The sequence below is a fragment of the Anastrepha obliqua genome, chromosome 3, assembly GCF_027943255.1.
Source record: "Anastrepha obliqua isolate idAnaObli1 chromosome 3, idAnaObli1_1.0, whole genome shotgun sequence".
Lineage (NCBI taxonomy): Eukaryota > Metazoa > Arthropoda > Insecta > Diptera > Tephritidae > Anastrepha > Anastrepha obliqua.
In genome coordinates this window covers 34,618,987-34,642,911 of record NC_072894.1, presented here as the reverse complement: position 1 = coordinate 34,642,911, position 23,925 = coordinate 34,618,987, and the positions used below count along the sequence as shown (strand labels likewise).

At 37.5% G+C, this 23,925-nt stretch overlaps 1 protein-coding gene across 1 annotated transcript; it reads left to right on the top strand.

Annotated features, from left to right (window-relative positions):
• The first annotated feature begins 6,037 nt into the window (after positions 1-6,037).
• On the top strand, positions 6,038-22,615 carry LOC129242577 (uncharacterized). Its single transcript, XM_054879305.1, has 7 exons — positions 6,038-6,176; positions 6,259-6,672; positions 6,744-6,882; positions 10,445-10,611; positions 14,020-14,220; positions 15,249-15,412; positions 22,330-22,615. Exons 1-7 carry the CDS (start codon positions 6,122-6,124, stop codon positions 22,546-22,548), a joined length of 1,359 nt encoding a protein of 452 aa, XP_054735280.1. The 5' UTR covers positions 6,038-6,121; the 3' UTR covers positions 22,549-22,615.
• The last annotated feature ends 1,310 nt before the right edge of the window (positions 22,616-23,925 follow it).

Sequence of the window (23,925 nt, the reverse complement as noted above, 5' to 3'; positions counted from 1 at the left end):
TAGGGCCTAATGCTCTGCTACAGCAACAACAACAACATGGAGTCACAACCTTTTATTGGTATGGAGTTTAATAGTCCATTACATTTTTTCTACTCTAATTTTAAGTGGCTTCGAAATACTGCTGGTTTTTGGAATTTTTTTTTTTTTTGCTGTCTTTTTTCCACGTAAAAAATTCAAGATTGCAAAGAACATTTCCGAAGACGCGCTAAATTCTTTCAGGTTAGACTATTTTTATTCAATATATGGCTCTTAACTATTATATGTGAAAAATGGCATCATTTAAATGTCCACCATGAGCACGTCCTCCGACTCATTCGGAGGATTATTTCCTCCACAAAAATTACGAAGTTTGCAAAATGTTGGTCTTCAACATCGACCATTTTCATAAAAAGTTTCAATAATTTTAATGCGTTCCTCTCTTGTGTAAAATTGTCAACTTCATCTGTCGACTTGATAAATGTCAAAGATGACATAAAAAAGGTACTGCCCAGGAATTATTCACTGCTGGCATCTAGACGTCACTTTTTTTGTAAAGAAGCCGTAACATCTCAGCGAAAGACAATTCTCAAAAACCAACGGTAAGACTAAGGTACGGTACACTAGACAGGGTTAGTTCACTGGGACGGCAGTCCTTGGTCTGAAAAAAACCGAGTCATTCCAGTAACGTAAAACCAGTGAAAACCAACGGTATTTTGTAGTCACTTGAAACTTGCACTTTGTTATTCGTATATAGAAATCTGTAGCCAAAGAAGAGGAGGGAGACAAAGAAAAAATATTTCTCATGCCATAAATTTTCTGAAACAACTTGTCGTTCAATTTCAGAAATCGGGTAACATTTTCAATTCTTAAAAACGAGATAACTTTGAGAAATCGGATAAAATTTTCAATTTTTAAAAACGAGGTAACTCTCAGTTTGGACAGTTGGTCACTGATAGTTTTTGGACTTCAATTGAAATTTTTGGTATTTATACGAGTACAATTTTATTTTCTAATGCACGCCTATACCGGTACGTATAAAATAATAGACCCATAAAGTAATATATTAAAAATTAATTTACATTTATTGCACAATATTCCCTAATCTTTCTGTTATTCATTGCTTTTTCTGTGAAAAAAATGTTAATAGATAAAACGCAGTACTGAAAATATTTTATTTTTAACAATTACACAAAGCTGTGTTGGAATCAAAGCAACTTTGTCAGTTGGTACTGATTGAATAACTGAGTTTAAATAGAAATAGGGGCACATTTAAGTGAGTCTCACGTAATATCTTCTGTTTAAATTTAATAATAACGAATTGCTTGCTCAGCGCTTGATTCAACAAACAGGGTGACTGCAAAAAGTGTAGAGAATAAGTTTTAAATTTTTTTCATATGTATATGCAGAGAGTGAGAAATTTTCAAATTTATACTGCTCATCATGATTAAAGCCTGATACATTTTCCATCTGGCCTGCATCCATTTTTTACGATTTACTGTTTAAAATTGCAGAAGTTCCTGCTCTAATATTCGTAAATCGCAAAATATTTTCGATTACAAACCGGGTGCTTTTGATGGAAACCTTCTGGTAGATGGAATATTATATTATATAGAAGAAATTTATAAAATTTGGATTTTTTTATTTCCACACTGTTATGAAATATAATTTAATTCATATAAAGGGTTTTCCAATAAGAGGTGTTCTTTTGATATTCAAAGAAAAATGCTATTTTTTAATATAAATGATCGGATGTTTATATATATATATATATAATTGGCGCGTACACCCTTTTTGGGTGTTTGGCCGAGCTCCTCCTACTATTTGTGGTGAGCGTCTTGATGTTGTTCCACAAATGGAATCGGATGTTTATTTCATTATAAAGAGAAAGGTATGCCGTTAATAGTGGAAAATAACATCAGGCGAATGACCACCACAGCCACGCTATTATTGTTACTGTCCTATCCTTTTCATGAAATTTTCCACAACCGAATTGCAAAGTGGCAGCCCTATGTCCTCGATAGCCTCACAAATTCCATCTTTGAGATCTTGAATCGACCCTGGGCTGTTGGCGTAGACCATCTCTTTCACGTGACCCCAAAGAAAAAAGTCGCAAGATGTTAAATCACAAGATCTCGGTGGCCAATTGTAATCCCCTCTTAGAGAGATAAGACGGTCCGGATACTTTTCCCGTAAAAGATAAATGGTTTCGTTGCTTGTGTGGCACATAGCGCCGTCTTGTTGAAAATAAACGTTGCCCAGATCAATATCATCCAATTCCGGCCATAAAAAATCGTTAATCATTTCTCGATAGCGCAGTCCTATTCAAACTAACACCTGTTATTGGAAAATGCTTTACTTTAACTTATTTATTATATATATTATTATTTATTTTATATAAATAAATTTTCTCGCAGTTCCTTGGTGGAATATAGAGCCTCAATAAACAAATAACATCGCAATGGCTAAAATTAAAACTTAGTTTAACCAGCTCCTCATAAAATATCGACCAATCGAAATCGGCTTAAAACTGAAGGTCCTTCCATTTGTCGAAAAACATCCAGCCGCACTACACAAATAAGAAATTGCGTTTGTTACGTTTTTGTGCAATTAAACTTGGCAACTTGTGTCCCGCCTTGTTCTATATTCGCCATCTGGTGTCAAGGCGAACTCTGGGTTGCGTTTTTACCGAAGACTTAGTTCAACAAAAAAATTATATCTATAAGTTAATCAATTATATATTGCCGTTGCTGTTTACTACCTCTTCATACCTCTCGACCAATTCGTCCGCATGATGCCGTTCCGTCAAAAATCGCCTAGTCTGGTGTCAAAGAAATAGTTGAGCCAGTTTTTAAGGACTTCTTTGTTATCGAAAGTAACGCCCTTCATATGTTTCGACAGCATAATCGGTCGGTGGAAGGTTGTGAGTGCGGCTGTGATGACTTGTGCAACTTGTGCATCTAGGGCCCAGCGTTTTCGGAAGGTTTGCATGGTTTTACTATGTCGATCAGGTATTTTAAGTCTAGTATCCTCGTTCACGCGGTGTAGCTAGGCAATGTAGAGCTCTTTGTTGACCGTGACAGTCTTTTCGAGCATTTCGCATTGCATCAAGCCCTCCCAGTCCCACCAAACATGTATCGTTCTTTCTTTGGATGAAGATCTGGCTTGACTCTCGACTTTGGCGTATCTCCTGGAGCCACCCACTCCTTTCTTTGCTTCATATTGAGGTATACTCACCATTTCTCATCTCTCTCGTCTCCCGTGATGATTTGGTACAAAACGCGCTGTTTAGGACCGCGTGTTGCTCGATGGCGGGCGAGATGCTGAGAAGCAATTTGAAGATGGCGTTCCTTATATATATTTTTTCGTTGAGATCGTGAAGCACCTAGGCCCGCAGGCTCTAAGTTTTTCGGTAAATCCCATTGAATGAAAAGGATTGACAATAGTTTTATGGTCGCAGTGGTATTTTCCGGCAATTCTCAAAACAAATAAAAAATTAAATAACTCAAAAATACAATCAACATAATTTTGTAGAGCAGAATGAATACTTACCCTTTGCCAAACAGCAAACAAATCGTTGTAAAATAAACACAAGAGTTATTACATCAAATGCGTCTTTTTTGATGAAGAGTACCCGAGTTTTATTTCTCTTGCTGGTTGTAGTTGGTTTTATTTAAACTTTTACGGGGCGTAATCGAGATTTGACGAGCAGAGACCGTTAAAAAAACACTTTAATTTTGATGTTGGGATTATGGCTAGATTAAGTTAGACGGACACTCTTGAAGATTGTGCTCTATAACTAAAGAGGCATATTATTATTCCCATCAGGTGCCCCTTCCTTATCTCAATAGCTCGTGCAAAAATCGGTATACGTGGGTCTGAAGTTGACGTTCTTATGGGTCATGATCACTCAGTTAGTATTCTTGTTTCGTTTGGTTCGTTTTTTACAGTCTCAATAAGTTCCGTCTTCTTCATTTATTTATTTCGTCGAGTGCTCTTCAAAGTTAAGTCAAATGCCCAAATTTAATTTATATCCAAAAAGGCTAGCAGTTTTCTCAAATTCTCCACATATGAGACTTGGAGGGGCTTGAGTGCTTATATTCAATTCCATGAGTTATGTATGCACTCTCGATTCCTGGAGCACCACAAAGTCCCTTGATGAGAGATTACTAATGTGTTGTCTAACAAATCATCTGATATTCTTGCGCACATTTCTAGTTAGTCGCCCAAAGCACTTAGATCATTCGTGACTGTCTACAACGCAGGCGTATCGTGCTTGTAATGCATGTAATGATTAGTGCATGTAATTATAATTATACGTAAATGTAATATGTTGGAAGAAAGGGGTGCTTGCTGAACTCACTTAAGAACTACCTGGTTAAGCAACAGTTCGCAAGCACCTCGGAGTCAAGATTACCCGGCCTAACTAAGGTTAGTTAGGGTAGATGGCTGCCCACGCGAGGGGCCCACTTGCACAAAGGATCAACATTCGTCCAAGGTGATGCCATACAGAGCAAAGACAGAGGAATAGGAACCAAGGAGGGAGAAAAAAAGAGGGTGCTTTGGATTGGAGGATGGCGACCAACGATGGCTAATTATATTCGTATTAACCGCTTCAATTTACTCATGAAATTCACCAGTTGTGTGATATTTAAACCTGTTATATTCGCAGGTGAGCTGCCGTAGCCGAATGAGTTGGTGCGTGACTACCATTCGGGAGTGCGGGTTCGAATCTCCGTGCATGAACATCAAATAATAGAAACAGATTTTTCTAATAGCGGTCGCCCCTCGGTAGCCAATGACAATCCACCGAGTGTATTTCTGCCATGGAAAAGCTCCTCATAAAAAGCTATCTGCCGTTCAGAGTCGGCAAGAGTCAGACAACATCAAAGCGCACGCAACAAATAGGAGGAGGAGCTCGGCCAAACACCCAAAAAGGGTGTAAGTGCCAATTATATATGTATATATAAATATATATATATGTATCCGCAAACAAGTTAGAGCTCAGTGCCTGACTAAGGTTATTAGCCATTGAACTCGAATGCAACGCACAGACATTTTTCATAGATAGCTAAAAATATGAAATAGCTTGAAATATTTGTTTCCATCTATATTACTACAGAATATTGGCTTCAAGTTGAGAACCACATATAAGGACTCAGCTTGAATTTCTTTTAAAATGCGGGAAATTTGGCAATTCGACGCATCGCCATACGCAAATGTAGAAGTTGTGCATGGCCACAATCGTTATGAACTTAACTCTACATTTATTTCAATGTTTGTTGATGTGTCCTTACAATGAGTAGTTAACATAGAGTCAAACTAAAATTAAGGGACATAAACAAAGAACAGCTTAGAAATGAGAGAATAATAAATTGCGCCTTTCGAATTCGCTGTGACGTCAGGCTCCGAAAATATACAAACAAAAGGAAGAGCAAGTGTAGGCGAAAGAAATACATAGTAATTACCAAACGCAAAAGTTTTCACAAACATTTAATTTATCCTCCGTTTATTTGTTTTGCTCGTGTGTTTTATATTTGAAAGGAGCCGTCAGACTTGCCTAAATCGCGAAAAATAAATTAACTCTTTTCGGAACACGCCACTTTCTGTATTCAATTCGCCCTGAAAACAGCTGGTTTTGAAGTTGAAAAAACGAGTAAATTTTAAAAGCAATTTAATATTAAGAATATTTAATCACTTCCTTTATTGGTTAATGGAAAAACAGATTTTAAAGACGTCTGACCAAAAATGCAATGCAGTATGCAACAATCATTAACTTTATGACAAACCATTTAAATTATTTATGAGTTGCTTCAAAAGATTCTGACCAGTAATAAATTAAGTTTAAATGAGATTCTAACGGAAGTTCTGAGCAATCGCTTTACCATTTTCTTTACCATTTTTAAATTCGGACTATAAAAGTGCGTATCCAAGTTGATTACTTTTGAGAGCATAGATAACTTAAAACAAAAAAATTAAATTCAGGAGCATCACCCTATACACTCACATATTAAAGAGCATCTGACTAAGCTCAACTCGCTACATTTCGACACAAGAGTTCCACACTTTAGTCGCTTGCATTGAGTGGCATTAAATTCAATTAGGGATTAAGTTCAAGTTTAGCGTTACGAACGCAACAAACGCTATGTATCTAAGCTTTTTGTTAATTATTTGCTATAATCTGCCGCTTCTGTTGCGTGGTAAGTTGCAGCGAATAGTTGTGAAAAAAATTCTACAAATATATTTCTAATTTATAATTTTATTTCCTAAAATTTTTTTTAGCTTGCCCCATCTATCTGACCATTTCGCTTGAAAGTAAAACCTTACAGGATGCTAATCTTGAAATAAATTGGGGCCCCGAATGCCATGATCATCCCGAGTGGATTGGCATCTTCAATGAAGACCCCTCTACGGCATATGTACATCCCGAGGCACGTATAACTAATGTAAACAATTCTTCCGGTAAGGTCTTGACCAATGTGAATGTTGGTAAATTGCGATTTCCGTTCGGTTGGAATATCAATGATATTAATACGGTGCCCATCGAATATCCCAAAGGGAAATGCTTACCATATTATGTAGCCAGTTTTAATGGTAGTGAACTACTGACGGTAGAATGCTTAAAAATACAACCGAACTGGATGTCGAAACTGGAACATATTGCACAAATGCCATTGAAGGACATTTTCATACCAGGTATGCTTATTAAATCAAATACTACGCATATAGGAGTATGAATTTGTTGGAATTTCAATTTAAAATTTTAGGTACCCATGCCTCTGGCGCTTATATCAACAACTCAGCAAAAACCAAATCAGTGCTGGTTAAAGATTATGTAGTTGCGCAGCAATTTGATGTCTGGTCGCAATTGGTATTTGGCATACGCTATTTGGATTTTAGTATTGGGTGAGTGTTAGTGAAACTTAAAAGCGAGAAAAGTATTTAATATTTTATTGATCGATACCTCATAATAATTTCGCTATTATATTCAAGCCCAAGAATCAGACCATCCAAGTCCTATGTAAAATCGATTACTGAGTCCGAAAGCCCACACTTTAGGCAAACCTTTTGCAAAACACATGCGTTGGATTATTCTTAAAGTATTAAAGGAGTCCTAGTGAATGAAATTTAATATTACTCGTACTTTGAGGAAAACGAAATCCATTATTTTCTCGATAGATGGCTGTAGAGATCGATATCTCTTAAAGTATCGATCAAACAATTTCAAGTTTATGTTCGTTGTCAAGGTGAGATTTCACACTAAAAAAATTATTTTGCTGTTGTTTGTTCCATTCAGTGGTGGGACAATGGAAGTCAACAAAGAAAAAATTCGGTACAGTTTGTTTTTTTATGAAGGTGCCGATACTGTAAAAGCTAATTAAGTGCAATTTTGGTGTCGTCGATTCCGTTCAGGAGTTCTTGATGTTAAAGAAAATGTCGATAAAATCACAGAAATAGTCGAAGTTGGCATGTTAGTGGTCGTAGCATCGCCGAGGAGCTAAATATCGACCATAAAACAGTTTTAAACTACTTTCCCAAAGCTGGATTCAAAAAGAAGTGCGATATTTGAGTGCCACACTAAAAGGCACGATGGATCGAATCTCCATCTGCGAACCCTTGGCCATACGGAATGAATTGGCTTAAACGAATGATGATTGTGGATGAGAAATGGATCACATACGGCGATATTGTGCGAAAACGATCGTGCTCAAAGCGTGATGAAGCAGCTCAAACGGTGGCCAAACCATGATTAATGATCAGGAAGATTCTACTATGCATTTCAAGGGACTTGAAAGGAATCATTTATTATGAGTTGCTTCCGTATTGCCAAACACTAAATACAGATCTCTATTGTCAACAACTAGACCGTTTGAAACTAGCGATTGGCCAGAAACTGTCAGAATTGGTCTACAGAAGAGGTGTTGCATTCCATCAGAACAACGCAAGGCCGCCTACGTCTCTAGTGACTCGCCAAAAACTCCGGGAGCTTGCTTGGGAAGTTTCAATGCAACCGCCATATAGTCCAGATCTAGCACCAAGCGATTACCTCTTTTTCTCTCATTACAAAACTTTTTGAATGATACGAAATTGGTATCAAGAGAAGATTGTGAAAATCGATTACTAGAGTTTTTCGCCAATAAGGACCAAGTCTTCTATGAGGGAGGCATTATGAAGTAACCTTTAAAATGGCAACAAATTATACAACAAAACGAAGCTTATTTGACCTAAATGGGACAATCCGGAACACCTTGAATAAAGTTTTGAATTTTATGCAAAATAATGGACTTCATTTTCCCCAAACTAATATTAAGTTTCAAGTGTTGATGTAAATAAGTAAATTTCAAAACAACCTTCTATCTTTTGGATTGGTCAACGTATTCGCCAGACATTAGCCATATTTTACGAGCTTACACTCTTTGTGGGATATTTGGCCGATATAAACGTGCACCTCCCCTGTTGGCATTTCTTTCGATATTTCTGGTCGATAAAGCAGATTGCAATATTAAGGAAAAGAAAGAAAAAGATCGACCTGACAACAGCCAAGGAAAGTAGACACCCTCAATACATAAAAAGTAGGTTTGTATCATAGGTCAAACCACCTTCTATTTCTAACTATCATAAACAGGAGTATATTTGGAACGCTTTGTTTGTTAAGGAAAATCCGGGCTTCAGTTTTTTTCTGAGCATATGTTTCTTTCCAACAGGTCATGGGCGTCTTAATACATTTTTGTCCAAAAGTGAAAAATTCGCTTTTGGAATGCCAAAGGAAGACTGGGATGATATGCTTTGTGGATGCTGAATGAACTCAGACATTATAAATCTTGCGGGTTTAGGGACTAGAAGGGACTGACGAACGATACGATGTGAGTAATATGTCCTACACTAGTCGAAGTTTCAAAATATTAGAACATATCCTGCGTGAAATGTTTAGGCGACGAATTTACTTCGTGTTCAATTGACTACTTAATTTTTTCTGTGAATAGATTGTGTGTAGTGAAAAATGCGTATGGTGTTCAATCCAAGCCGCCAGTTTAAAGAATATCGTGATAATAGTTATATATATGTATAAATATTTTTTTTTTCGGGACAACTAGCAAGTGCAGCACTCAGACATTAAAAAAGTCCATTGTACTACATTTGGATTCCCTTTTAATTTTCTTTAAATCTAACCGATGTCCGAAGAAATCTGAGTAGATCTTGTGGTGCCAAGGAGTCAAGATGGTCGCTTCTTAACACATGAGTACCAAGGACCTCAAGCCTGATTCGAGCGAAGGCGGGGCAGACTCATCGGAAGTGGTCCGCCATCCTATCCTCCTCTTCACAAGCTGGGCAGAGTGCACTGTCTGAGAGGGCCAAAGAAGTTGGCCTCAGAGCCCATCTTAGCTAAGGAGTCAGAGGTCTCGTTACCCACGATACCCACATGTCCCGGGACCCATGTTAGCATCAGACTATTATGTCTACTGACATACTTCAGCCTGGATTTACAGGACCCGACTACCCCTGATGTGGTTGGGGGGCTGTCTGAGGCCATGAAGCCTGGCTGTCGCTGCAGACACATATAAGTCTGCCTCTCCATCGGTTTTCTACAATAAAGCTCATCACTTCTTGGACAGCATACACCTCCGCTTGAAACACAGATGCATACATTCCAAGAGCAAAGTGCAGTTTTGTCCCGCTAATTATTATTATATTAGTAAAATATACCAGCCAGTTGAAAGACTCAAGCAGAATGAAAAAAAAAATAAAAATTACTGTATAAGTGCCAAGTCTGCGTACTGAAAACGAATGTCATTGCAACCTGACACAGTTTATATCGTTACACTATGATCCAAAACAGTATGGAAGCTGAACTGGTAGAATCTTCGAAACCTTACCGGAGACTTATTTCTAGTAACACTGATAACATGGATCTTTAGAATCCACTTGAACCTATTCGTGGAAACAGCCCCTCTGAAAATTCCATGGTAGCTGTCTTTCAACGCCCAAAGGCGGCTAGAGCCTGGCACGGTGTGGAGTGGCAGGTGACCCAGGTGCTTAATGTAACATTTTCTGAGAAACCAAACCCAAATTGTTTGCACACGAACCGCTGATCAACGCAATAATTTCATCCGCTGTTCCGTAAAAGAGACGAAGAGAAAAAGTTGCTGCTTCAGCAATAGCGGATTTTAGCTTTGAAAGTAATGAATTTTTGCTATATGAATATTCAAGTTTTTAGTGAAACCATGTACAATACATAAATAATATTCCAATCAAGGCACATTGAACAGGGAGTCGCAGCAGGGTTGCAATTCAAATTGTTTCTATTATTTGGTCTTTAATTGTCGTATTTTTTTTAAATTACCCTAAAATGTCGATTTTTTTTAATCGAGTTTAGTGATCAAAAGCAAAAACGAAATTATTGCTCTGGTTGTTCTTATTCTGCTGTTACTTCCTGTTTAATGTGCCTTACTTCTAATTTCTTTTTCAGCTTTGACAAAATCGTGGACGTCTACGATACAAGTAGTGGTGACAATTTTTATATTGTCAACGAAAACAAATTCGTTCAACCGTTAAGAAATGTTTTGAAAGATTTACGGCGATTTGTTAAACTCTCCCATGAGGTCGTTATATTGGACTTCAGCTGCTTTCCAATAGGTGAGCTCAAAGTATAAGTACAAATAAAATTATGAAAGTAAAAAAAGTTATTATCCATTATATTATTACGCCTATTATTTTTATTTTACGCCTATCCTTAAAAGGTGCAATAGAAATAAAATTGCGAATTATAGGCCGATTTCCAAGCTAACTACACTTTCTAAATTATTTGAGTGTATAGTCAAAGACAAAATATACTTTGCCGTTAAACATTTGTTATTTCCCAATGAACATGGATTTGTTTCCGGCAGATCTACGTTAACAAATTTAGGTGCCTTTACGACAGCAATGTTGGTACTACTTTAGGTCCGTTACTATTTATTGGTCCTCTTCCTTAACGATATTTCCTTCATGTGTAATTTTCTTCTACAGGTATAGGCGGATTATCTGAAAATCTCTCCCGCGTGAGTTGAATAACTTACATATATACGAGGGCGGTTCAATAAGTACCCGTGTTTGATGGCAGAGAGCGTTCCTGAGGGAAGTTGGTGTTAGCATCGAGTGCTGCCACCTATCAACCGACGGCAACACAAATTTCACATTGATTGATAGGTTAGTTTGGATTTGGCTAAGATGGAAAAAGAGCAGTATCGTTCGGTAATTCGCTCTTTGTTTTCGGATGGAAAAACATGCGAAGAGATAAAGACAAACTTGGATGCTGTCTATGGGAACACTTCGCCATATATGGCTACATTTAGGTATTGGTTCAACAAATTTAAACGAAAGTGATTGTCGCTAATCAACAAACGAAAGTGCGTGAAGTAGCAGAGGCCATAGGTGTGTCGCCCGGAACGGCAATTATATTTTACATGATAAGTTGGCGATGTTCCTCATAACCAACAAGAAGCGGATGCCCCTCTTAACTTCGAAGCAGTGTGTGGAGCAATTTAAGCGAGATACGAAAAAAATTTTGCATCGAGTTGTGACCGTTGATGAAACCTGGATTCATCATTACACCCTAGAAAATAATCAACAATCAAAACAATGGATTCCTCCAAGTGAATCTGCTCCAAAGAAAGCGATCAGAACGATCACTGGGAAATACTACAGTGAGTTATTGGACCGCTTTCACAAAAAATTGAAAGAGGCACGGCCGCATTTGGCGAAAAAGAAGATGTTGTTTCACCACGATAACGCACCAGCACATTCATCCGGAGTTGTCGCCGCCAAACTGCATGAATTGCTACCGCACCCACCGCATTCACCCGATCTGGCTCCCTGCGACTTTCTATTGTTGCCTAACGAGCCATTCCGGCCCGCGGAAACAAAAAATTTAGTTCAAATCCTATTTTTTGGAGTGGTTGAAAAAATAGCCGGAGCGTTGGGAGAAGTGTATCTTTCTAAAAGGAGACTATGTTGAAAAAAAAAAATTTTTTTTAAATGGTGTCTTCATTCCTAACTCGGGTACTTATTGTTTTAATGAAGTAAAAGGTCCTAGGTCAACTTCACCACGCAAATAAATCGTTCACAATGTTAGCCTTTATTCGCCGAAATAGTTCTCCGTTTTCTGATCTCTGTACTCTCAAATTGTTGTACTCTTCCTTAGCTCGGTCCAGGTTAAAATACACGGTATTCGTTAGGATACTGTTTCATGCAGTCTATATTAATAGATTAGAGACAGTTTGGAGTCCCAGCAGTGTCTTCCAGGCGGAGGTACTGGCAATTGGGAAAGCTTGTAGGCTACTAATCGCATATTTCTCTTTTAAGGGCAATATCGCTATTCTTTCGGATAGCCAATCTGGCAGTGGATGCGGCTACAACAACCTCTAAATTGGTGGAAAAAAGTAGGAATAACCTCACCACCTTGATTAAAAACCATAAAGTTATCTTAATCTGGGTCTCGGGCCATCCGAACATTAAAGGTAACGAAAAAGCAGATGAACTGAACACTGGTGTGCAGTCAAGAATACAAAATTCCCGTGAAATACCTCCGAATCGCGGATTGTAGATGGAGATACCAGACGAAATGCAAAACTAGCAGAACGGTATGGGCCACCTACAACCTCAAGCAATTGTCGACATTAATAAGCATGAAATGACGGGACACCTGGAGACTAACGGCAGTCATAACTGGCTGTTGATGTATCGGCGAACAAGCAGCCGAAAAGGGAATCGCTCCCAACACATACTGTCACAGTTGTAGGCAACGGGAGAAAAAGGAAACAATCTTTCATTTCTTCTGAATGCCATGCTTTATGGAAGGATAGAATGCCAACCCTGGGTGAACCGCTGTTCGAGAGTCTCAAGCAACTGTCTGGCCTAGACGTCAACAACCTAATAAGGTTGCTGAACTCCACAGACTGAATGTAGTCATGCTGTAGTTAATTGTTAAACAAATTGGTAACGAAAATGCGGCAACAAATGGGGCGGAAGCGCTAGTTGGATTTTGGACAAATCACCACTTTCACCAATCAACCTGTTCAGAGAGTTTTTGTACGCTTGGCTTTGCGCTCGATACAATTTATTCATCCCATTCCATCCTATCGCTCTCCTTTCTTATTAATAAATCCCATGTCCTTAGAGTCTAGGCGTGTTCTGTTGTCGATGTGTTTTGTCTCTGATATTTGTGCGGGCGTATTGATTTTATTCCACAAATGGAGGGGCCTACAGTTTTACGCCATCTCCAAACGGCAGATGGTTTTTTATGAGTAGTTTTTTCATGGCATGAATACACTTTAAGGTTTGTCATTGCCTACCGAGGAGCAAGCACTATTAGAAAAATCTTTTCCTATCATTTGGTGTTTCATGCCCGAAGACTCGAATCTGTGCACTTCCAAATGATAATCATGCACCAGCCCATTTAAAGCTACACAGACTAAGCAAAATGTTGTTTTTGTATTTAATTACTATTCGCAACATTAAAATAGGTAGTTTTATCCTCTTTATTAAAATAAAATTTTAAAAATCCGCAGAAGCCCATATATCTGCTTTAGAATATCATATGCCGTAGCAGCCGAAGTTACTCTCGCAATTTTACTTCGGATGGCCAAACCTTGTACAAGCACGAGCAACTCGATGCCTTTCTCAAGCCCTCTTACAAGTTACGAGCCGAAGCAAAAAAATGGGTGCGGTCCTGCGTGAACTCACACATAGTCTTAATACATTATGAGGGCTGCTACAACAATTTTGAACCAAGAACTTCAATTCACTTTTCCTACAGCCTCTGACCTATTGAATCCGAGTCTAAGCTCAGAATACACTTACTACACTAGGTTTTTGATATACTCCGGCTTGTCTATATTTAAAATTATACCATCATGACGCTATGACAATTTTTCTAACATCCCAACCATTTCTCAAAGGGCAACCCTTCACTTTCTAAATACAATTCTATATATAAAGAAAAACTTCTTTTTACATTGTACGTACTGTTACGATATTTGAAAAAAGTTTCACTCTTTCTTACAGGCTTTTACAAGCATCCCGAGCGTCATAGTAACCTACTGCATTTGTTGCACGAAGAAATCGGTGATGTTGTCTACATAAGAAACACCAGCACCACTGTGGGATCAAAACAATGCTTTGAGCTTACCATCGACGAGATTAGAAATAATAATAAATATATAATAATTCTATATCCAGTACAGGAGTTACCATATCCTGAAAGTGGTAAATATATATATAAATATTATAATATAATATATAGTGAATATATATATAAACCATTATAAAGGGCTTTCCAATAACAGGTGTTATTTTGAATATCCCGCAATTTCGGTAGGTGTCACTTTTGAAGCTGTCATTTTTTGATATTTGACAAGCGGAAACTACGCCATTAATAAAAATGGAACAATACACGCTTAAACAACGCACTGAAATTATTCAAATTCATTATAAAAATGGTGAAAACTTGGCAGAGTCGGTTCGTAAAACTCGAACATTTTTGGGTTATCGTGAAGCACCTTGTCGGATCGCAATACAGAACTGGGTGAAAAAATTCGAGCTGTTGGAACAAGTTAGTGACGTGAAGAATAAAACCTGTGCACGTCGCTCAAGAACAGCCGAAAATCGAAAATATTGCTGTTGTAGCCGAAAGTGTTGAAGACAACCCAGGTTTGTCCATTCCTCGTCGTTCTTTGGAATTAGGCATTCCGCAAACGTCATTACACCGTATTTTGCATTAAGATTTGGGTCTTAAGGCTTATAAAGTCCATTTAACCCAAAAACTCAAGCCGGCGGATCATCAACAACGTCGTGTCTTTGCTGATTGGGTCGTTGAAATGCATGAAAATTATCCGGAATTCCATCGAATAATCATTTTGAGTGATGAGACACATTTTTACCTCGGTGCCTTCATCAACAAGCAAAATTGTCGAATCTGTTGCTCAGAAAATCCAAGAGTTATTGTTGAAAAGCCTCTATATCCTCAACGTGTGACTGTTTGGTGCGGTTTATGGTCCGGCGGAGTCTTTGGGCTTTACTTTTTCGAAAATGAGGCTATCGAGAGATGATTAACGATTTTTATGGCCGGAATTGTATGGTATTGATCTGGACAACGTTTATTTTCAACAAGATGGAGCTACGTGTCACACAAGCAACGAAACCATTGATCTTTTACATAAATAACACCTCTTATTGGAAAACCCTTTATATAGCAGTACATCAATAACTAATTTTCAAAATATCCCTTCGTATAGAATCGAAAATGTTATGCCCCAATTGGAAACGTTTCTCAACTGCTTTTATGAATACCTCACAAGTGCTGGACTATATGCGTTTGTTGTTCAGCAAAAAGGACACATCACCAGTGCAAAATGAAGGTTGGGTGTTTCAAGCCACACGCAGCATGGAACAATCACTGGTAAATAGCAATAAAATACTCGTATATGTATTGAATATCTGTGGACTTTTAACAAAACAATATTTGTAAACTTTTAGCTTATAGGAAAAGGTTTCGTATAATTTTTTGAGTTCTCTCGTTGAAGAGTACGAGATAAATTTCAACATCGACCATGTTCAGAATATGATCGCCTGAAAAATGTACGCCATCTTGTTTATGCACTCATTCCTTACCTCGATTTTTTAATAGTTTTTACAAATTATTAAACTTTAATTCATACGCTACAATCCCATGGAAAAGTGTTCAGAAATGGCCTCCAGGTCTTCTTTTAAAATTTAAACGTTCATTTGGGGCAATTTCAAATGTCTGATTTGTTATTTTTTGTTAGGGATGGATGCGTAAAGGAAGCCTCTCTTTTTTGCCAAGCGTTAGCAAATGGCGAATAGATGAAGAAAATGATACAACATAAATGAACATATATTGGCAACGCGGGAATAGAGCTGCCTAAAATTACATTTGTTTGTAAAATAGTGAGTTATACCAGCTTTACGAGTTTATAACTATACTCGCTAGCGGCCCATCTTACTCGAAATTTTTACCAAATTTTTACTGGAAATTTTTTCACCAAGTTAGTCGAGCAGAGAAGTGACGAATAGAAGAGGTCTTATGTATCATTTGATGAAAATGTGCCTTTACCAGGTAAAGTAGATTTTGTCAACCAAAACCACTTAATGAACTCCTCGTGCGGAGAACTCTTCAAAATAGTTCATTCGGCTCCGAAATACCCTATTAGCAACGGTGGCCGAGAATGATAGAGAATAAGATTGCGCTCTTCAGAGCGGTGTGACGTCTGACTGGTGCAATTGCAGGGAGGGAAAGTAAACACACGAATAAATTACACAAATTTGTCGTGACACCTTCCGAATTCGCTGCGACGTCAGGCTCCGAGAGTATACAAGCAAAAGGAAGGTGAACAACTTGTTTGCAGCGTTAGTAGTAGAGTTAGCGGAACTAATATAAACTGCCAAACACAAGAAATGATCAAGAAATTATACACACTCGCACACACTTTCTGTCTTCTGTCTGACACTCTGCCGTCTTCCGCATAAAAACGCAAAAAAAACTGCATTTTGAGGTACTTTACAATTTTTACAAATTATTTGTAAATTTAAATTTCACAAATCACAATATTGCCACCAAGCCGTTCTCACAAACATGCAAGCTTTCTTCCTTTCCTTTTGTTCATTTATTTGCCATTGGAAGGAGCTGGATGTCAGACTTGTCAAAATTTCAAAAAATAGAGTAACAGCTTTGGGAAAAGTCACCTTCAGTAGCCAATTCGCCATGTGTGAAATAATTATGCAGAATTCGGGCACCTAATCCCCAAGTTCCCCACACAATTTTCTTTTTCACCATAGTTATTGACCAAAGCTTGTAAATCTATCATCCTTGACTTCCATCAATACATATTTACTTATACAATATCAATTTGTTGAGCTTCCATTTGTAGATATTTGTTTTTCTCTATCTTTAAAATACTTCGAAATTACTGATATCACACAAACAATCCTCACCATCATCATCATAGCATCACAGTTCGGGGTGTACCATTGCTCCCGTTACAATTCGCCTCCAAATCACTCGGTCATCAGCTTTTCGTTTGATATCCGATATGCCCATAGCTTCAAAGTCGCCTTCAATGTCATCTCTACATCATTTTCTCTCTTCTTCTGTCGCCTTGTGGATTTGTTTCGAAGATCTTTTTTAGATGTCTATCGTAGCTCATTCGTAAAATGTGATCATACCATAGAATCTTTTGCGCTTTGATGTACCTGATTACATTTGCACCCCTAATAAAAGTGTCTAACTCGTCGTTGTACCGAATGCGGTAAGTACAGTTTTCAAATTTTTCTTAGAATCTTCCTTTCAAAACTTCTAAGTGATTGGTTTCATTAGAGTTCAGAACCCACACTTCGTTTCTGGTTTCTAGAAAGTAATCTCGACTTCATCAACTTCGTATGCTTTGTATGCGTTAGTAAGACTTATTTGAAGTCTGTATCCTTTCTTGTATGGCAATAGATGTATCTTTCTGTGCACTCAGCATAACTCCAAGATACTCAATTTTATTGACCATTTCAAAGCTAAAGCTGCCGATTTGTAAGTTACTCGTATTTGTTGCGATGCGGCCTGCGCTTTCCATATATATTATTTAGTTTTTTCTTCGTTTATGATAAGTCGTACCATCCTAGCAGATGATTCTAGACACATACATGTTTCTTGCAGAACCTGCACAAATTTGTGTAGATTTGCAAAAAATTGTGCCTCCGGGATCTATATCAGCTATAACAGCGGGTAGTACCAGGTTGAAAAGCAGGGATGAAAGCGTATGTCCCTGTTTTACACCTGTGATCACTTCAAAATGGTCGGTGATATTACCTTGGATTCTTACTTTTCCCCAAGTGTTTGATAAAGTTATGGCAATCAGGCGTACAAATTTAAAAGGTATGCCTAACATCTTTGAATGATGTTCAATATGTTTTCGACCAAGCTTGTCACACGCTTCTTTGAAGTCTGTAAAAAGGCAACATAACGTAATTTTGTATTTTTCAAATATCTGGGGCAGCGAAAAACATTGGACAATTGTTGATCGCTCCACCTTGAGGACGCATTGATAGTCGCCGATAAATTTTTGAGCATATTCATTGAGCTTGTTGTGGAGAATATTTGAAAATATTTTATAGTAGCAGAGAGACGCCTCTATAGTTTTCCCAATTGGTTTCTTATACAATTATGCAACCACAACAACAATAAATCACCTAAAACGTGTTACTGCAGTATGCAGAAACGTATGTATGTATGTATTTGTGTTTGATGTTATTTTTATAGGTTAAGTAGAAAAGATTAGCCCAAGAGTGGCAAGGAAAACCATGAAAACCAGTCTTGCGTTGGTTTCGTTAATCTATTTGATTTCTGACAGGGTAGGTGCGAGGGCCGTGGATTCGAACCCACAACCTCTGGGATGGCAGGCTAGTGCACTTCTGCTAGACTTTTTTTCGGGATTTTCCATTCGAATGTGTCTGCTTACGTTAATATTATATATAGGGTGTTGTTTTAGCTGCATGAGAACTGTTCCGATAACCGTGGTTTGACAGCTGTGTTGACATTTCTGTTCCGGAAAGGCTCGCAAGTCATCATGAGTCCTTTAACGCCACAACAACGCTTCCAAATTGTAGAAATTTACTTTGGAAAAAAATAAAACAAATAAATCTGCTCGCGAATTTCATACAGCCTGGTGTTATCGTCGCTCCTTATTTCTTTCGAAATGCGGACGAAGCTGCCTTTACGGCGAATAGCGAGTGCTACCGAGCCTTACTGACTGAATTTTTGTTCCCAAAAACTAATCAGCTAAACAACGCTAACATTTGGTTTCAACAAGACGGCCCAACTTGCCCCACAGCGTACTTAACAATCGATTTATTGCAATCGAGCAAGCCAACATTGACGCCACACGGCCAGACTTATTAGAAAAAGTAGTAAAAAATTGGACTGATCGAATGGACCATGTAACTCTTTGCCGCGGCGGACATATGCCGGATACCATTTTCAAAAAAAAAAAAACAAAAAAAATGTCTGTTCTGTAATATCATTTTAAGTTCACAAGCTCTTAAGAAACACCTGTTACATATTTGTACATATGACGTGAAATAAATGGCAAAGCATAGCATGATAACGAAGGTTCAACACTTTACCATAAATATACACATATTTTATTTATTTAACTGTACACAACTTAGCATTTTCTTCCTATGTATTTTGTCTTTGAGTTATCTAGAAATCAATTAGAACATAAGCAAATTGGCTTTTCCTGGAAAACTGCATTGAGGGAAATATATTTTGTTTAAAAATGAAATGTTTACTTATCTCTGCATGTGTAATTTTAATTTTCCATCGTATCTTAAATTGATGCTAAAATTGCTTGTGTCTCACACTCCTGATAAAATAATGAATGAACAAACTGATAAGTTCGCATTCGCGAACATAAGCGAGGGTGAATGATTGCTTCCGAGCTCTGCTCAAAGGTCAATATCCTATTTTTTTATACAAAAATGTTTATTAAAATACGACAATGAAGCTGTGTCTATATAACAAATTATAAATTGATAAAATATTTAATTAAAATCCAGCGATTGAGTGCTTGACAACAAAAAACCTCAAAGTCGACTTAAATGGCTTTGGAAAAAGTCTACAGATATGCACTTTTTTTTTTTTGGTTTTGTAAGAGAAATACACAACTTTGTTGCCCAAGATAAAGATAAATATTTACAAGAGAACTTGAACTTAGAATAGAAATTTAAAGCGAATTTATATTCTTAAGTTCGGAACGGACATAAAGTTAAATCCTAGTACCTTCTGGCGTTATGTTAAATCCAGAAAAGCATGCTCAAATATTCCTTCTCTTGTCTATTATAATGAAACTCAAGCATATTATTCTATAGATGCAGCTAATCTTTTTGCAGATTTTTTTTATTCAAATTTTCAAGTATACTCTAATTTAATTCATGAGTGTCTTGGTTGGTTGGTTAAAGTGGTGATTCTTCCAGAATCCAACTAGCGCTTCCGCACCATTTTGTTGCCACATCCAACTTGATTACCAACTTGTTTAACAGTTAATTACAGCATGACTACGTCCAGTCTGTGTGGTTCAGGAACCTGAGATGTCGAGCCAGACAGTGGTTCGAAACTCTCGAGCAGCGGTTCACCCAGAGTTGACATTCCACCCTTCCATAGAGCAGGGCGTTCAGAAGAAATTAAAGATTGTTTCCTTTTTTTCCGTTGCCTACAACTGTGAGAGTATGTGTTGGGAGGGATCTGCTTGTTCTCCGATAGACCAAAAGCCGGTTATGACTGCCGTTAGTCTCCAGGTGTCCTGTCGTTTCATGCTTATCAATGTCGACGATTGCTTGAGATTGTAGGTGGGCCATAACGTTCTGCTAATTTTGCATTTCGTCAGGTCTTTCCATCTACAATTCGCGTTTCGGAGGAATTTTAAGGAAATTATATTCTCGACTGCACCTATTGGTGTGAATACCGATTCTACAAGAGCGTTATTCATGGCCAGTTCACGTGCTTTTTTGTTACCTTTAATGTTCCGATGTCCCGGGACCCAGATTAAGGTAACTTTATGGTTTTCACTCAAGGTGGTGAGGCTATTCCTACTTTGTCCCACCACTTTAGAGGTTGTTCTAGCCCGATCCAGTGCCTGGATTGCAGCTTGGCTATCCGAAAGAATAGTGGTATTGCCCTTAAAAGAAAAATCTGCGATTAGTAGCTTACAGGTTTCCCCAATTGCCAGTACTTCCGCCTGGAAGACACTGCTGGTATTAGGGAGACGCACAGATTTCTCAACTTTAAGTATGTGAGAATATATACCAGCTCCAACACCACAGTCCATTTACCTGCCATCTGTATAGACTGTAGTGTCGAAGTTGTTTAGAGAGAATCCCTTATTCAATTCTTTCCTTAGATGGAAAGAGAGTGGCAAAATTGCTATTAAATGTTACTCATGAGTGTCACTCGAACGTGAATTCCTCAATCAATATTGGTTCGTTCGATGTTGAAGATGGAATTCGACAACTCAAAACATCAACAAAATCTGATGTAGATGGGCTATCTTCGAAACTTTCAAAAAACTGCTCTGCAAATGCCTATACACTTTTACTAATGTTTAACAAATCCCTTGAACGAGTAGAGTTCATAGACGCCTGGAAAGTAACAACCCTTAATCCAGCATTTACAAGTGGCCATAAAAGCAACATTGCCAATTATAGCCCAAAAAATTAAATAAAAATTCTCTGAATATTGTATATCACCTTTTAAAAACTCAAGTTGACACTGTTTACACAGATTTTTCAAAAGCATTTGGTAAGGTTAATCACAAGGTTTCAATTTGCAAATTGAGTGATGTAGGACTTCATTTCCCTCTTTTAAAATGGGTTAAACCCTATATCTACTCACAGAAATGTGTTGTTAATGTTGATGAAGCGTCATCTATTTCTTTTATTGAGCCCTCTGGTGTACCCCAGGGAAGTATACTGGGTCCCCTACTTATTATAATTTTTGTTAATCACATTTCTAGTTCTTTTAATAACGCAAATTTTCTCTTGTATGCCGATGATTTAAAGATATACTCGGGGATCGCAAGTATAGTGGACTCTTTAAGTCTTCAACCTGATATATAATAGATAACATCGTTGCTTGGGGTAAGGGGTTAGAAGTAGTCAGTGGCCAGAAAAAATTATGATTTTCATTAATTTTTTTTTTTGCTAGTCAAATGTTTTATTTTACAAAAATAAAGACATAGCATTAATACATTATGTTTCGACTTGACTTTAACAAAATTTCAAAAAAATAGTAATAATCATAGTAAAAGTTATCGCCATTTGTGTGGAGCCCATTTCTCCAGAAGTCCCCTACGGTAATCATCACAAGTCCTTGAAGATTCATCTAAAACCAATCGGACAAAAGAAATTAGTTTTATTAATAGATAATCTTGTGCCTGATCGAAGCTTTTTTTTCAAAATTAAAAATATGGAGGTCTTAGGAAATATTTCACGCTAATGCTCCGATTTCTAGAACTCTGGGAGAATTTAATTCGCTTTCAAATCATACTGCTTACTTCAACAAGGAACCACTTCAAATTGGTATTAAATGAGTTGTTGAATTAAATTCTTAGTAGATATTATCTAATAATCTTTCCCTTTAAGTTATAAGAAATGTTATATTTGTCTTTCACTCATTACAATTGAAAGTAATTAATTATAAGTTTCATTTTACTTTGACTAAACTATTTCGCATTAATCTGTTTTCATAGTCTGTAAGAAATACAGTAATTTTTAGACTATTAATTGAATAAATAAATGCTTTTTCACCAATTCTAGAACAACAACAAGCTGGAGAAAGCCAAAGAACGTGCTGCCATTTTGAATCCGAAAGTTAGTAGCTGGCTTAAGGGCCCTTGGAGTTTGACCGCAAACGTTGTGGCACTTGATTATTTCAGCAATACAAATATTATCGATGTGGCCATTTATGCAAATATGCATAAAGCTTTCAATATGGCCAATAAAAATTTTATAAACTTTGAAATTGTTAGTAATTAAATCATACAAAATATTTATATTATTATTTAAGTAAATATAAATTACATGCACACATATCGTTCGCTTGCTGCAAGACTGTAAGAAATCAAAATAAAATACTTGAAAGAGCGTAATTTTAAGCTTTCAGTTGGTGGCTCAATGTAGGCCGACTTTGATCGACAGCTTTTAGGCGAACCCTATTTTGTTTCCTTGTTCACTCCTCCCGGTAGCATAGCGCCTCGACAAGACTTATTTTGTGTTGGTTTCGTTAATCTATTTGACTTCTAGCTGGCTAGCCTACCTATACGTTCAATACTGGATTGTGATATTTATTGAACGAGTGGGGCAAAACATTGTTGGAGCATGAACGGGATCCCAAAATATTAGAAAAAAAATTTAAATCTTATCCGTCGTTTTCGATCATATTGAACGTAAAATGCGAATATCTTCAGCAATCAGTGTCGATAATGATAAAAAACGACAAAATCCATTTGAAGTCATTTATTTTCAAATTCAAACCTTTTGAAATTTCCTGTTCAATTATTAAGGAAATACGGATTTAATAAATACTGAGTTTGAAGGTTTTATCACGAGCTGAACGTAATCCCTCAATATGCAATTTATTTCGTCAATCCAAAAACCGCGATGTTTAACGAACGTATGGCGTTCGCTTGAAAAACTTGATAGAGATGTATGAAAGTTAGAGCTCAGTTGAAATTTGATAAGGTTGAGCCAAGGAGCACCAGGAGATTTTGTGGCTCCTAAAATACGCAGGCTAAAAAGCTCATTGTATTTAGAGCTCTGGAAAGAGGGTAGATAGTCAAGGGGGAAAGGAGAAAAGTATCAGAGAAAGAGATAGGAAAGAATAGAGACAGGATCAGAGGTAGTTAGTATGTGAGAATTTTCCAGATTCTTTGGCAAATCTGTAGATATCCTCCAGTTTTAGAGAACGAATATTACACATTCTCACAACATCGGAACCCAAAACTGGTAGTCTTGCTCTAGCAAAGGCAGGACACTCACAGAGAAAGTGCTCAGTGCTATCCGTCTCCGCACATTGGGTTCTCAATGATTCTAATGGTGATCATATGCTGACCCCATGGGTTGTGTGCTGTAATAATGCCGACCATCAACCGAACGTCTTTCCTTTCAAGTTTTAGTAGAAAGTTTGACAGTTTACTGTTCGGACTTGTCACAAAACACTTTGCAGTTCTGCAGCGTTCTAGACCGGACCATCGCTCTTTATGTAAATTGCATAAATAAACGCTGATTCAATTTATGATTCCTGCGGAACTAATTCCGATTATTGGCACTGAACCGCTGATCCATGGTTGGCCAATTCATCGGCAATTTCGTTTCTTTGAACACCGGAGTGTACTGGAACCCATATACCTCAGT

Excerpts from the sequence above, each read along its gene's own strand:
- LOC129242577 (XM_054879305.1), top strand. The coding sequence starts at position 6,122 with ATGTATCTAAGCTTTTTGTTAATTATTTGCTATAATCTGCCGCTTCTG. Across the intron at positions 6,177-6,258 it reads TCTGCCGCTTCTGTTGCGTG|CTTGCCCCATCTATCTGACC; the intron begins GTAAGTTGCAGC and ends AATTTTTTTTAG. Across the intron at positions 6,673-6,743 it reads GAAGGACATTTTCATACCAG|GTACCCATGCCTCTGGCGCT; the intron begins GTATGCTTATTA and ends TTAAAATTTTAG.